The sequence below is a fragment of the Blennius ocellaris genome (assembly GCF_963422515.1).
Source record: "Blennius ocellaris genome assembly, chromosome: 14".
Lineage (NCBI taxonomy): Eukaryota > Metazoa > Chordata > Actinopteri > Blenniiformes > Blenniidae > Blennius > Blennius ocellaris.
The window spans coordinates 15,928,962-15,942,137 of NC_137663.1; the positions used below are offsets into that span (position 1 = coordinate 15,928,962).

Consider the following 13,176-nt stretch of genomic DNA (forward strand, 5'->3'; position numbering starts at 1 on the left):
CAAACTATGAATCTGGTTTCAGGAAGGAAAATGGTAGTCACTGCTGCCACAAACATTCTCAATGGCATTATTGTTAGCCTTGACTTCTCGACTGTAAAACCTCCGCTACTGCTGACCGTTTTGTGTGAAAAGCAATGACACAGACCTCTCCCACCACACTGTGGGTTGCTTTGATAATTATTCATCTTACTGAAAGCAGTTGGTCCACGTCAATGGATCATTCTCAGGCTTATTAAATGCAATTAATGGTGTGCCACAAGGTTCAATCTTAGTACCCACATTGTTTATGGCCTATATAAGCAATACAACCTACACTCTCAGGGTGTCATCTTGTGTTCCCTTGGTTTATACAGGCTGAGGAATAACTACATTCTCATACACAATATTGCTGTGCTTACTTTTAATATGGTTCAAAGGGTCCACAAAATTACCAAAGAGACAAAAATCAATAAAGCCTAAAATAAAGAAAATATGCTGACCATTTGTATCTTTCTAATGAGGCGTGTGCATACATTTACCCGTTTCTTAACTTTAAAGAGAATAACTTGACACCTCGTTTTACAATTTGGTATAGTTTTATTGACTAGGTATATTAAACACATTACATGCTACAGAAAATAAAAAGGTAATTTTAACTTGAAAATAATATACTTTCATAACACTTTGACACATTGTACAATCTCTTTAAAAAAAAAAAAATCCTATTTTTGCTTGTTCGGATCCTCTTCAAGTCTGGGTGAAATGGCACAAAGGTAAAATTATCACTACTGTGGAGGAAAAAAAACAAACAAACAAAAAACACAAGGCTAAAACATTATTTGGCTTGATGAGACTTTCTTGAGCCGTAGAGGAGATAAGGTGCATATTGTGGGATTATCAGTGGTATCACGTAAAAGAAAATTACAATGAGTAGTCATCAGTCCGTGTGTGACTGCTGTGGCACAGTGGAGGTAAAGGATCAAAGTGAGGATCCTCTTTTCTCAAAAGGCAACCGTCAGAGGGAGAGTTCTGTGCTGTGCATCCCAACACAATGCCCAAATATCGCTTGAACAAGAATTACAAACACACAAATTAAGCAGTACTTCAACACAATGGAGGAGCAAGTTTCATTTTTCAATCCAAACTTATTCATGTTGGTAAAATTCATCATTACAAATGACACATTGAAGATTTTAGGCTTTCCCAAAAATGATCTTTTAATGTATAAAAACCCATCAGCAGGAGGCACAATGTTTATGTTTTGGGGTAAATCTCACACACACCTGCAGCAGCACATTTCATAAATATTAAGACCGCTGTCAAACAGTCACTTTAGCGCTAAGTGGCCTTGTCTCAATGCTCACAAACATTTCTTGAAACGTGTGGAAGATGGAGATTTCTTAATATTGCATATATTTTAACGACAGTATACACGAGGCTATACAGACTGTGTGCGGCTCAAAATTCTGATAATAAAAAATATGGCAGTAATGAGTACAAAAATATTTTTTTGTGTAAAATTTGCATGTAAATAAAACAAATGGAGGGAAATTTCACAACGTAAACTCAAGACTGTTACATAACTGACCATCTGGTGTGTAATGCATGACGTTCAGAGAAGATATAAAAACCAGGAAATTGTATCTTTTCGGCAAAAGAAAGAGAAGTTCCACTCAAAATATTAGCTTGATCAAATATTGGGAAATGGCAGGGACATTTTGAAGCAACAAAAATTGAAAAAAAAAAAAAAAAACTTTTCATCGCATCTCGAATATAGACAATGTTTGTTTATTTTACACGAATGCTTTATTATGCCACAGCCACTCATTAAAATACTTTTATTGAATTCTTTTTCTGATGGCAGTGCTTCCATGACCTTGGGAGTCCTCGTGAACACCTTTAACTCCCACTAAAACTCAAGGTCTTCTACAAGGGGGGGGGGGTCACACTACTTTCGATAGGCTTATGAAGAAGCACTTGATGCATTATTACACAATAAAACGGGTGATAAATGAGCTTCCGACTTGGTGATGATGAAGCACAATTTATAATTAACAGTCAGATTAGGACCACAGGAGGATTTTTTTTATCTCACAAAAACAGCGTTTTATCAGTGTCGTCACTTTACAACCAGTTTCACGACAGCAACTTGATCATTTCTCTGGGTGATTTGGAGAAAAAGGGGCCAAAAGAGCAGATTCTCAAAGAGGATTTTGTAAAATGGTTTCAACTTCAAAGAAACAAATCCGAGAGTAGCAGTTTGTCAGTGTGTTATGAGGGCTTTAAAAAAAAAAAAAAAAAAAAGCTTCATGTGTTTTCAAAAATGTAAAAGCCCAGGAGAAACAAAGGGTCTAAAGCAGATGTTGGTGGTGTGAGAATGGGCATAAACGGACCACTTCTGTTCGAAAATCCAATAACTGAGCATTTTTTGGGGGGGATTTTAGCTTGAAAGCATCTCAAAATTGAGTATTATGAAAACAAGCCAAAAATAAAATCCCTCAACCTTTTCTCCTCTCATCTTCGAACGCAGCCTCGGGGGGATTGTTCGCTCCTCGGTGAGTGAGAGGGAGCTCATTTTGTTCTTTTCACACCGCTACGTTTCAAGTCATCCACGATGGCTCTGAACAGGTTTGACAAGAGGAACATGAGAAATAAAAGGGTGTACAATCTGTGGTAACAAATAGTCAAAAGAAAGGAAAACATGTTTACAGTATTGAGCATGTAATGTGTGTTTGTAAATATATATATATATATATATATATATATACTCAATTCTATTATAATATTTTCCACTTTTTGTACAAAAAAGGGGACTTGGTTTTGTAGTGTTGGATGCAATGGGGTGAAATCGTCTTTGCGAGGAGGAGCGTCCCTCTCCACCAGGTAACGGATCAAGTGTTTAAAGGTTTCACAGTCTTGTCATGGAAAAAAAAAAACTCACTGATCCATGACTTCTTGTGAGAGCTTTGACTGCTGCATGCCATGGATTTCTACCCTCCTACTGTTGTGTGAATGAAATGCGCTGGGCAGCGATACTCACAGGCCGTGGGAAGGAAACAGTGGGCCGACTCTGCTGTGGGATGCATGGTGTTGACTTCAAATACTGGGTTTTGAGGTATGTAAACTAGGATTCACCTGATTTCGGTCAATGTGCCTCAATAAAGCTGTTGGAAAACAGACATTCTGATGCAAGTAGCTTCAGCCGTTTCCGTTTCCTTTCCGCTTGACATCTTACATTTTTATTCAAAGTCAATTAAGATCTTTTGGGGTTAGCAGCTTTTACTGATTTGCTCAGAATCACCAAGTCATTAAACATCAATGGTCACTTTCACTCTGCCAAGACCAAATTTAACAAGCGTAACCTCCTCTCGACAATCACTTCTTGTTAAACACCAAGCACACAACTGTAAACTGACAGGTTGTTTCCACACCCCGACTGTGAGCCAGGACACTACCAGGTCAGCTGAAGCAGAAATAAACACTTATGAGCAATACGTTTAGACCGCAATGGTTTCCGAATTATATTATTACACAAGCTGATGTTGACAATTCTTCCTTTCCAAGCAGCCTCATTGCAGCTGCTGTCGACATGCAACACAAGAAATGAAAAATGGCTGTGAATACAATGCAGCAGAGATTAAAATCTTTACAACTCTGATATTACAGGAAGAGGTTTTCTTCTCTTGTTTGAGTCGGCAAGGTAAATTCTTTACTTTGGTGCGTTGCCATGGAGATAACTTGTGCTCACCACCCTGTTTGGATCTTTCAACGTTATTCTGATGAGTAGTTTTTTGCTTCAAGTGGGGTTGGCGAGTAAATGTCAGTATCACAGTGACAGATGGGAAGGCCGACTTGAAGGGGAAAAAAAACAAATACAGGCAGACCGATATCAGTGTGACCTTAGTGTAAACTCTTAGTATGACTGAAAGCCATAAAAATGGCAGCAGGCAAAAAAAAACCCATTTGGCATTGGCAGCGTCTGGAGGGAGCGGCCAGTTGCTCTCATATACTGTGTGCTTGCATTGAACCTTTCACCCCTCCCCTCCCTCTCCGAGCAAGACGAAACGACGGACAAGAGACGGCGAAGTCAGCTCCAGATGTGCCGGAGGTGACGGGCGTGTGCTTCTCAGCTCTCGTCGTCTGGGTGTTGCTGTTCCAACAGTCGCACGTGGGTGAAAGGAAAGTGACCCCGTTTACCTTTGCACTCGCCCTCCCACTGGCCGTTCACGTTGATCTTGGTCACTTTGACCATGTCGCCCACCTGCGAGACGAGACGAGACAATTGCCAAAAGTCAGGGTGAAAACGCACAAACACACTTCCTCGTTCCGCACTATTTAAACCGGCACAGTGAAATCAAAGCTAAAAGCTGGGATTGTGATTGAGTCTGCTGTTTTAATTTGCCCTCCTGACACTCGGCAACCTTTGGCAGGAAAGCTATTTTAACTGTTCATCTGCGAGGGACACATTTATCCTATTAGAAGGAATTTCAAGTGAAAACAGATGCTGCAGTAGCAGCTGCCAGCAGTTCATATTTTTGTCACAACAAAGAAACACGATTTAAGTATGAACTACCTGTGTGACAGCTTTACAATTTTTCCTGTCTGGAGGTAAACAATATATTTGCTTTGAATCATCAGTCTTCATTTCAGTGGGCATTTCATCAATATGCAATCTCTTCAATAACACAATTGCAAAACTTCATATCAGAAACTATTGGAAGACTGTGGTTGTGGCCAAGATCAGGTACATTACAGACAGTGTATCCTGAAGTGCACGTGATCACCATAAAAATAGAATAAAAGAAATCCAAATGTTGGCTATTGTTGTGAAAACTATTTTTAATCAACTCTGGCATCTCCCTTCCTTCCGTCTACGCTGAGTCATGCACACAATAGCGTTGAGCAGCAACCAAATATTAGGTCAGTGACAAATGCTATACCAGCTTTCTTTTATTTATTAATTTTTTTTAATACATCTCGTCTGAATACGCTTAATAAAGTCACTCGCAAGATTACGACAACAAATCTCAATATTTCTAAATAAGAAGTATGTGCGACCGCGGAATTGAATGGTACTTTTTTTATTTGCTTCTTTGCATCAATAACAGCGAGAACGTTTTTTTAATGAAGCATCTATATTTTTGTGTTATTGGCAATTGGCAACTGACTTCAATACTAACAATCTGCAATTCATCTTATTAGCAGACTAAAAACAGTGTCTTCAGTTTGGGCATTCGTGTATTGTTGGGGTTTCCCAACAGCCTATACTTGGGCAGGCTACTGCAAATCTCTTGCGACTCATTTTTACAACAGCAAAGGTGTATAAACACAGCACAACATCTTCCAGTCTGCTTCATCTCACGTCGCCGTCCACTCAGGTTAATTCAAACAAAAAAAATGGCGCCTGTGTTTGTTGAGAAGACTGGAGTAAACCCGGCCGTGCCTTGAGAGACACCAGCTGACGGCTCAGGACTTTAAGAGGAGGGTCTGTTGAGAGTTGGTGCCAATCAGGAAATCCAGTGAGTGCACACTGTTATCGACGTTACATAGGGTGGTTGCACTGGAATTCAAATTAGCCCCAGGCTAATTCCTCTTCTCTTTTAAAGATTTATACAGCAAAGCACCCAAAGAACTGAATGTCTTCACAGCGCTGGCACAAATTCATCAAATAACATTTTCAGAGCATGAAAGCAATTTATTGCAGTTCAGTCTTCTTGTAAAGTATTTAGGGGGGGGACGCTATCACAATAATGATAAATCATATTGTGGAATATTATGTAGCACTATTGAGCTGTTTGGTTTCAAAAGACAAACCAGGATTCAACAGATGGTTCACCAAGGTATCCTGAAATTCACTGTACATCAGTGCTGTGGATCACTTTTTTTTAAATGAGCATTTCGTATGAGAACTTCATGAAAAAAAATATAAATATATATAAGGAAAACCCATGCCTATTGGGCTCCTCCCCTCACCTAGGGATTTCCACATAAAGTTTTTGTAACTTGCACTGTGGCCCTAACGTGCCATGCCAAGAAAAAACTTCAGTAAACTTTTGTAAGATTCATAAAAATGATACTCTTGCTGGCAGAGGTCTAAACTGTGACTCCACATCTGTACCACAAGGTTATATGAGAATATAAGCTGTAGGATTGTAAATGCTGGGCCTTTCCTTATAACAAGCATGTATTTGAAATTCACCTTATAGCAGGTTCAGTTTTGGGTCAAATGTAAATCTGAAAGGCCAGAGGCCTCCAGTTGACTGTGTCTGGACTAGATTATCTTATTCTCAGATTGGCCATAGCAAAATGACCAATCCTTTATCGATTACGTCCTTCAAAAAGCGCGGCTCATGAAACGTGATGCAGCTCTTGATTTCAGATCATCACAGAATGACGCGAGGAGCCAGATGACGTCAAAATACCGATTAACCTTGTTCGCTGTTTGCATTTATTAATCTATTTATTCGTGCCCAAAAAAGCTACAAAAACAAGTTTTGTTTAAAGTGGGCCAGAGAAGTCGTGAATATACAATGTAACATTGACAATTAATCCATAGAGCCACAGTGTGGACATAAAGAGGGGCCATTGTAAAAGATCTGCGTTGGTTCCTCTGTACAGCGCCATCGCCACTGTGAATGTCCTCATGTGCGCTGTCAGCTCGCATTTGCAAAGACACTTTGTGTGTATGCTCACATGCATGAGTAAGCCATTATGAAAATCAGGACAATCTACGCTGCCTCAGCTCAGACCGACAAAGAGGAAACAAGAGTTTCACAGAGAACAGAGGGAGAGCCTTGAGAGGGAATGAATGATGAGAGGGATTACTACCTCCAGAGCCAGTGCTGTCTTGTCGTAGGCGTTGGGCACCCTCTTCTGAATGGCTCGAGCATAGACGGGCCCATTCTGTAGGTTGGGAAGCTGAGTGTTGACCACAGGCTGAGCATACTGGCCTGGGTCTCCTAGTGGGTTGGCCTGAAGGGCCCCTGTTCCATCTGGGGAGCCCGCTACCCCACCAACATGTCCGCCCTGTACTGTCCCCCCGGCACCGGGGCCCAGGCCAGCAGCAGTGGGCGAGGCGGGCCGGTATTTCTCCACGTACGGCACCGGGATCATCCCGACCCGGCCGTCCTGATTGGCTGCATTCCACCACTGCTCCTCGGGCTTCTCCAGCACGCGCAGGATGTCGCCCTTGTGGAACGGCAGGTCCTCCTCATCGTTCCCGGTGAAGTCAAACAGTGCCCGGACAAACTCGGCCTCATCAGACTGGGGCGCCCCTGCAGCAGTGGAGCTGATGAAGCCTGTGTGCTTGGCCTTACTTGTAGGCTCTATGAGCGTAGTGGTGTCCAGATAGTGGATCTTATAGAACTCCAGCAGGGCTGGCAGAGCGTCAAACTCCTGATCCCCGATCCGAAACCGTGGAGGAGCCAAACCTGGAAGGAAAAGAGTGTTAACGCGTTGAAGAAATAACTTAGTAGAGACTGAATAGGGTTACATTTACATGAGTGTTCAAATACATGAAATGGGTTCAAGATTGAAATTCAGTTCTGTATATTTACATATTTTCAGTAGAATATGGCTTGTGAGATTTAATTAACCTTTTCACCAGCTTACACCGCATTTCCATCATACTTTGGCGAAAGTCGATGCCTCAGCTGCTCCATACAGGCGAAACTTTAGATGCTATTGGATACAAAATCAAGAAACACCCTCAAGTGCAGCAGGCATTTGACACCGTTTTATATAATCAGGATTTCAAGGCTAAAGTAGCCTAATCGTTTTTTGGGGGATAATTCTTAGGCAAAGCTACAAATTGTACACAAACTGTGGTCTTAAAAACAGCACCTTCCAAATAAAGGAAGCATCAACAGTACAAAAACCTATAGAGAAAGTAAATCCATAATCAAATTTCAACCTGAGGCTGCACTGATTCACTACTTGAAAGAAAGTTAATAGCCTTTCCTGCAGGCCTGGAGGCTCATTTAACTATGACCAGTGATACTACAACAAGCAGGAGTTAGCTGGAGTCCAGCGGGAAACCCATTACAACTCCATCCATCCATCCATCCATCTTCTAAACCACAATATCAAGATCAGGGTTGCTGGAGCCGATCCCAGCTGACTATCTGTGGAGGCAGGCAGAGCAGAGCCTGGGCAAATCGGCAGTGACAACTATAAACCTGTGCCTTCATATCAATGAAGACACAAAGGTGGTAACCCTGTCTGGACTGAAGTAAAAAAAAAAAAATGGGACCAAAAATAGACCAGCAAGACTTTTATTCACTCATAGTGATATAACAGTATCAGGCCCTGAGAGAGCATTACAGTTTCAATGCATCAAGCTTTATTTGTGTAGTACTTTTTACACAGTCAATGCTAATCAAGATGCAATAAATTGTTAAAAATAGACAAAAATGCCTTCTAGATAAACAATTTCCACACTGGTGGGATATAATAACACTAATCCACCTGGCAACGGCATCAGAAAGGTGCTTGATTTATACCGCTCACATGCAGCTTAATTGGACTATTGTCTTTTTCTGGTATGCTTGCACGAGAGGAATTGATTTACTGTTGGAATCATGCCACAGGTGGCGAAAAGAACTCCTTCAGCTGAACTAGGCCAACTGTGGCTCACCTCACAAACCACAACTAAACAAAACATCGGCTCTGTATCCAGTTTCCAACGAGCTTACGGTTAGCAGTCGACGAGCTTCTTCTGCTTGAGCTCTTTTATATTGTACATGTTATAGTTTGGATTTCCAGGGCAAGATTTGGTGCAGAGCTGTAGCACATGTGCACAATTTCCCATACATTGCCAGTAAGACTGGATGAAGTGACTGAAGGATCTGAACCAGCACTGAAAACAACTGAAAGCAAAGAGTACTCGTCTACCCTAATGGAATCTGCATTAAATGATGAAAATAAACTATTAACACATCGTTTTAAAGAGCATACTTGTAGCTTGCCTCCCACTCCAGGATAATCAACTTTTGCAGAGTACGGTGTACGTGTGAATTCCATTTTTCCAAAAATAAAAATAAAGTACAAACAACTAACCTCTCAAAATGAGTGGAATTCTAACCAGCATGTCAGGGCTGAACTACTCGGTGATGAATTATCGTCATCATTTCTAGTTTGAGAGGCTTGATGATTAAAACTCCTTAACAAATCAAGGATGTAACATAAATGCAAAAACTCTTCACAGCCCAATAAAATCAGAGTTTAAAAATATTAAATTCTCTACCCGATGTAGTTAATTTTGATAGATGTCACTCAGAGAGGCAGCCTTGTTGTACAAAACCAAATACATTTGCAACATCTGCTCAATGTTTTTTTATTGAAGTCAAATCCACAAACCTGTTCATCAAGCATTTAGCTGACTGAAATGTGAAGAAATCCACTTACTGTTGCGTAAATCTCTAGCGGAGTGGAATAATACAGCTGTCTAACAGACCACTCTTGATTTACAGCAGGAAGACGGAGATGAAGAGAAAGATTGCCCAATGCAAGGAAAGCCCACAAAGGACAGAAATTATGCAACAGCCATAAGAGGCTGAGGCTGAGCGGCAGACCTGAGCGCAGCAGACATTCCTGAAATGCCAATCTGGCCAGTCATCATCCCCCAGTTGTGATGGTGGGACCTGCCCAGTTTAATTCAAGCCTCCTGCAGAAGAAGCAGCAGCCAGAGCCCACCTCGATGCCGCGGAGCGACCCTCTTGCTGACAAATGGGGACAAAACACCACCACACCTCTGCAGTCATCTGCAATTCTATACAGTCAGTCTGATTGGTGGCTCTTACCATAATCAATTCAAGCAGTATAGGTCCAAATTTCCAAAAATCACTTCACACTAAACATTAATTATCAGTGGGGATTGTGTGGTTGATTTGAATGAAGTTCTTCTGTTGCCTTTTAGTTGATTCACTCGGTACAATCCATTATGGGGCGTGATATCTCAGACTATATGTGCTGTACCTCCTTCAGGGAATAGACATTATGGACAAACATTGACATGTATCAACTGTTGTTATTAAACCTAGTGAGCAAGATCATTTGAAATTGTATACAACGAGCCCAGTACTGTGTTGTACTTCCAAAGACTCACAAAAATACATTAACATTCAAACGGCATGTTTACCACGCAGTTTATGAAAAAATTAACAAACTTAAGTGTCTCCAATAAAGGCCCTTATTGTTATATTCCGCCTATATGGTCTAATTTTGTCTGGTTCAATAACAGATAAAAAATACTGCCGAGTAGGGTTTATTTATTGAGTAACAGTGTCTTCTACATTAAATCACACTGGCCATTCATAGTCCAACACAGTGGTGCGAGGTGGGCGGTGGCAGGATATACAAACCACTTGTAAAGATCATTATTTTCATCCAACTCAGTGAACATATCGAAATCAAACAAATGCCGAATTCTTCAGCATCCTTCCATACGCTGAAAACGAGAAACCTAAGCTGCAAATGTTAAGATTACAAGCATAGTTACATGATCTTGTCAAATGTGTTTTTAAACGAGAGTTCCGTGTAGCTCGATGAGAGTGGGATGGATCGGGGATAAATCATAGCACACACTAGAACAAAATTAATCCATATATTTGTGGATATGAACATTTTCGAAAGAGATATATGTTGTGTGTTGAAAATAACTTGTAGAATCTTGAGAAGCGGTGTAAGGAGAGTGGGACGTATTGAGGCTAAATCCGAGCCGACGAGAATTACAACTATAAAAAGTTAACGTTTCCGTCGACTTAAGAGAAGAAATGAACATGCCACATGTGCCGTGTGGTGCAAATCACAGAAAATAAGCTACAGCTAGGTACACAAAGTGTGTATTTTTGCATATTCACATATGCATTGTCGAATTAGACGCTTTGTGGTGGGGAGTCTGGTGTGGCTCGTCAGAAGTGGGACGTGCCGCTGCTCGTCGTAGCAAAGCAGAATGAAACTGAATAAAAGTTACATTTATGTGGAGCTTTGAGAAGATTTTTAGAGTTTTATGCCTATACTGATGTTTAAACTACTTGCTAAAGCAGTAGAATTAAGCCACAACATGTGACAAGCAGCATAAGAAATAGCACATTCTTGATCGTCTTGTTAAAACAGACGATTTTTGATGGGAGTCTGGCGTGGCTTCAGGAGAGTGGGATGGACCGGAGCTAAATCATAGCAAAGCGGACCTATAACGAAAATACTACTTTATGTTGGTCGAGCGAATGGAGTTCGGCGAGTTGTCCGACTGCGAGAGGAGTGACTGGAGCGTTACCTGTGCCAGATTGCCGGTTGTTACTGACGCTGTTGATTATATAATGGGACACTTTGGAGTTCTCAGAGACGGACAGCACGTAGTCTCCGGGGCTGGTGATAGAGTCCCGCACCAGGAAAACACCGTGCCGCTGGCCCTGCAGGAGAGAAACCGCTTCCTGGCGGCTCAGTCTGCCCCAGAACCAGCTATCACGGTCTTCGGCATCGAAATTACCGGCCATGGCTGTGAGAAATCCCGTCCGAGGCTCGAGGCCTTTTCCCCTTCGCCTCTCCCTATCCGCAACTCATACAAAAACTTTGGTTGACTGACACCGCCGCCGGAAAAAAAAAAAAAAAAAAAAAACCCCGCCGTAACGTTGCGACTTCCAACAACTTCCAGCGGGAACGTCGAGGCGTGGGTGTTGGCTGAGCAGTCGCTGGCGCCACAAGTTACAAACTGTAAGCCAAACAAGTGTTAAAATCGCAGGAATATTCGCCCCCCAAAAAAAGAAACTAATGTGCAACAAGAAACTCCGGGACTGAAATGGCGGATCTGGGGAAAAGTTGACCTCATCTACCGGAAGGGATGCCTGGTCAATGGGAAGCGGTGCGTTCACGGTCCTCCAAAAACATCGGAATTCTTCGGCATTCCCGGGAACAGAAAAACATGTTCAAGAAACAGAAATGTTGGAAACTTAAAAACGACACTAAAATATTGTGAAATATTTACATAGTTTTGGAAATCAACACATTGTTTTTGTTTTACTCTATTTTCTCTGCTTGCTTACTATACACAAAAGCGAGAGTGCGATGGCGAAGATCAATTTTCCCATTCCTTAATTCAAGTTGTGAATCGTTTTGTGAATTCGATTCCATTTATTCCACATAAGTAAAAATTATTAAAAAATATTAATAGTAGCTGCAAGTTTTGCTTAGTAAAACAGCACCTCAATTTATTCATACCAATGTTTCATTTGATCGAATGCATTTTCATGTTTTCATTTATATGCTGTGATTATTTGGGGAGGGTAATTGTCAGAAGAAAACAGTGGTAAATGATATTAATTTATTTCGATGTACCTGGAATTGTAATGATTTCAACAAAATATGTATATGTATTGTCAATTTCATAAAGATATTTGTTGTTAAAAGTACCCCCCACCTTTTTCTGAAAGTCAGTATCATGAAGCAAAAACAGAAAAAATGAAAACAGTCTAGTCTTTAGTACTGAATGGTAATCATTTATTTATTCATTCATCAATTTTAAACCATAAATAACATTTATTCCTACATCAGTTGAAATGTAAACATTTAAATTGAAGGTTTGAAAAAATGTTGATTCAAATATTTTCAAACTGGGGTTTTTTTGTAGTTTGGCACCATGCACGTTTGCAACTATGTTTGCAAGTATATTTAATCTCACAATAGTCAAAAGATTATTAAAACGCTTACATTTTTTTCATTGCTACTCTCAAAGTTACCATTGTGTATTTTTGTAATGTATTATATACCAGATGGCTCTAAATTAAAACATCGAGAATGTGAGGATTTGCAGGAAGAGTATGTGGAGTGTGCAGTGTGTTGATTGTACCAGTAGATGTCAGTATACAGTTTGTCCTCTTTTTAAATTAATGGATGAGAACGTGAGACTTACGTTAAACACAAATGAGACTGAACATAATGCGATTTCTTACAAAAAAACAACGCATTATGTTCAGTTATTTAGTTGTCTTCATAAAAATATTTTTTTAACTTCTAATTATTTTTGTTTTGAATCTTTTTCATTTTAATCTCCAAGTTTACACTTAAAATAACTGTTTAATCAGGTATTATTTCATATTTTCTGTTTCATTTCTAACATGTGAAGCACTTTGAACTAAGCTACATGAAAATTGTTGTATAAATAAAGTTTGATTGATGGATTTCCGCATGTTTAAATCATTA

General features: G+C 40.4%; 1 protein-coding gene across 1 annotated transcript; it reads right to left on the bottom strand.

Annotated features, from left to right (window-relative positions):
• Window positions 1-589: 589 nt before the first annotated feature.
• Window positions 590-11,738, bottom strand: LOC308139719 (adapter molecule crk-like). Its single transcript, XM_080509224.1, has 3 exons — window positions 11,255-11,738; window positions 6,808-7,409; window positions 590-4,240 (listed from the first exon to the last, which is right to left on the bottom strand). The coding sequence occupies exons 1-3, from the start codon at window positions 11,472-11,474 to the stop codon at window positions 4,106-4,108; spliced, it is 957 nt and encodes a 318-aa protein (XP_080365350.1). The 5' UTR covers window positions 11,475-11,738; the 3' UTR covers window positions 590-4,105.
• Between the last annotated feature and the right edge of the window lie 1,438 nt (window positions 11,739-13,176).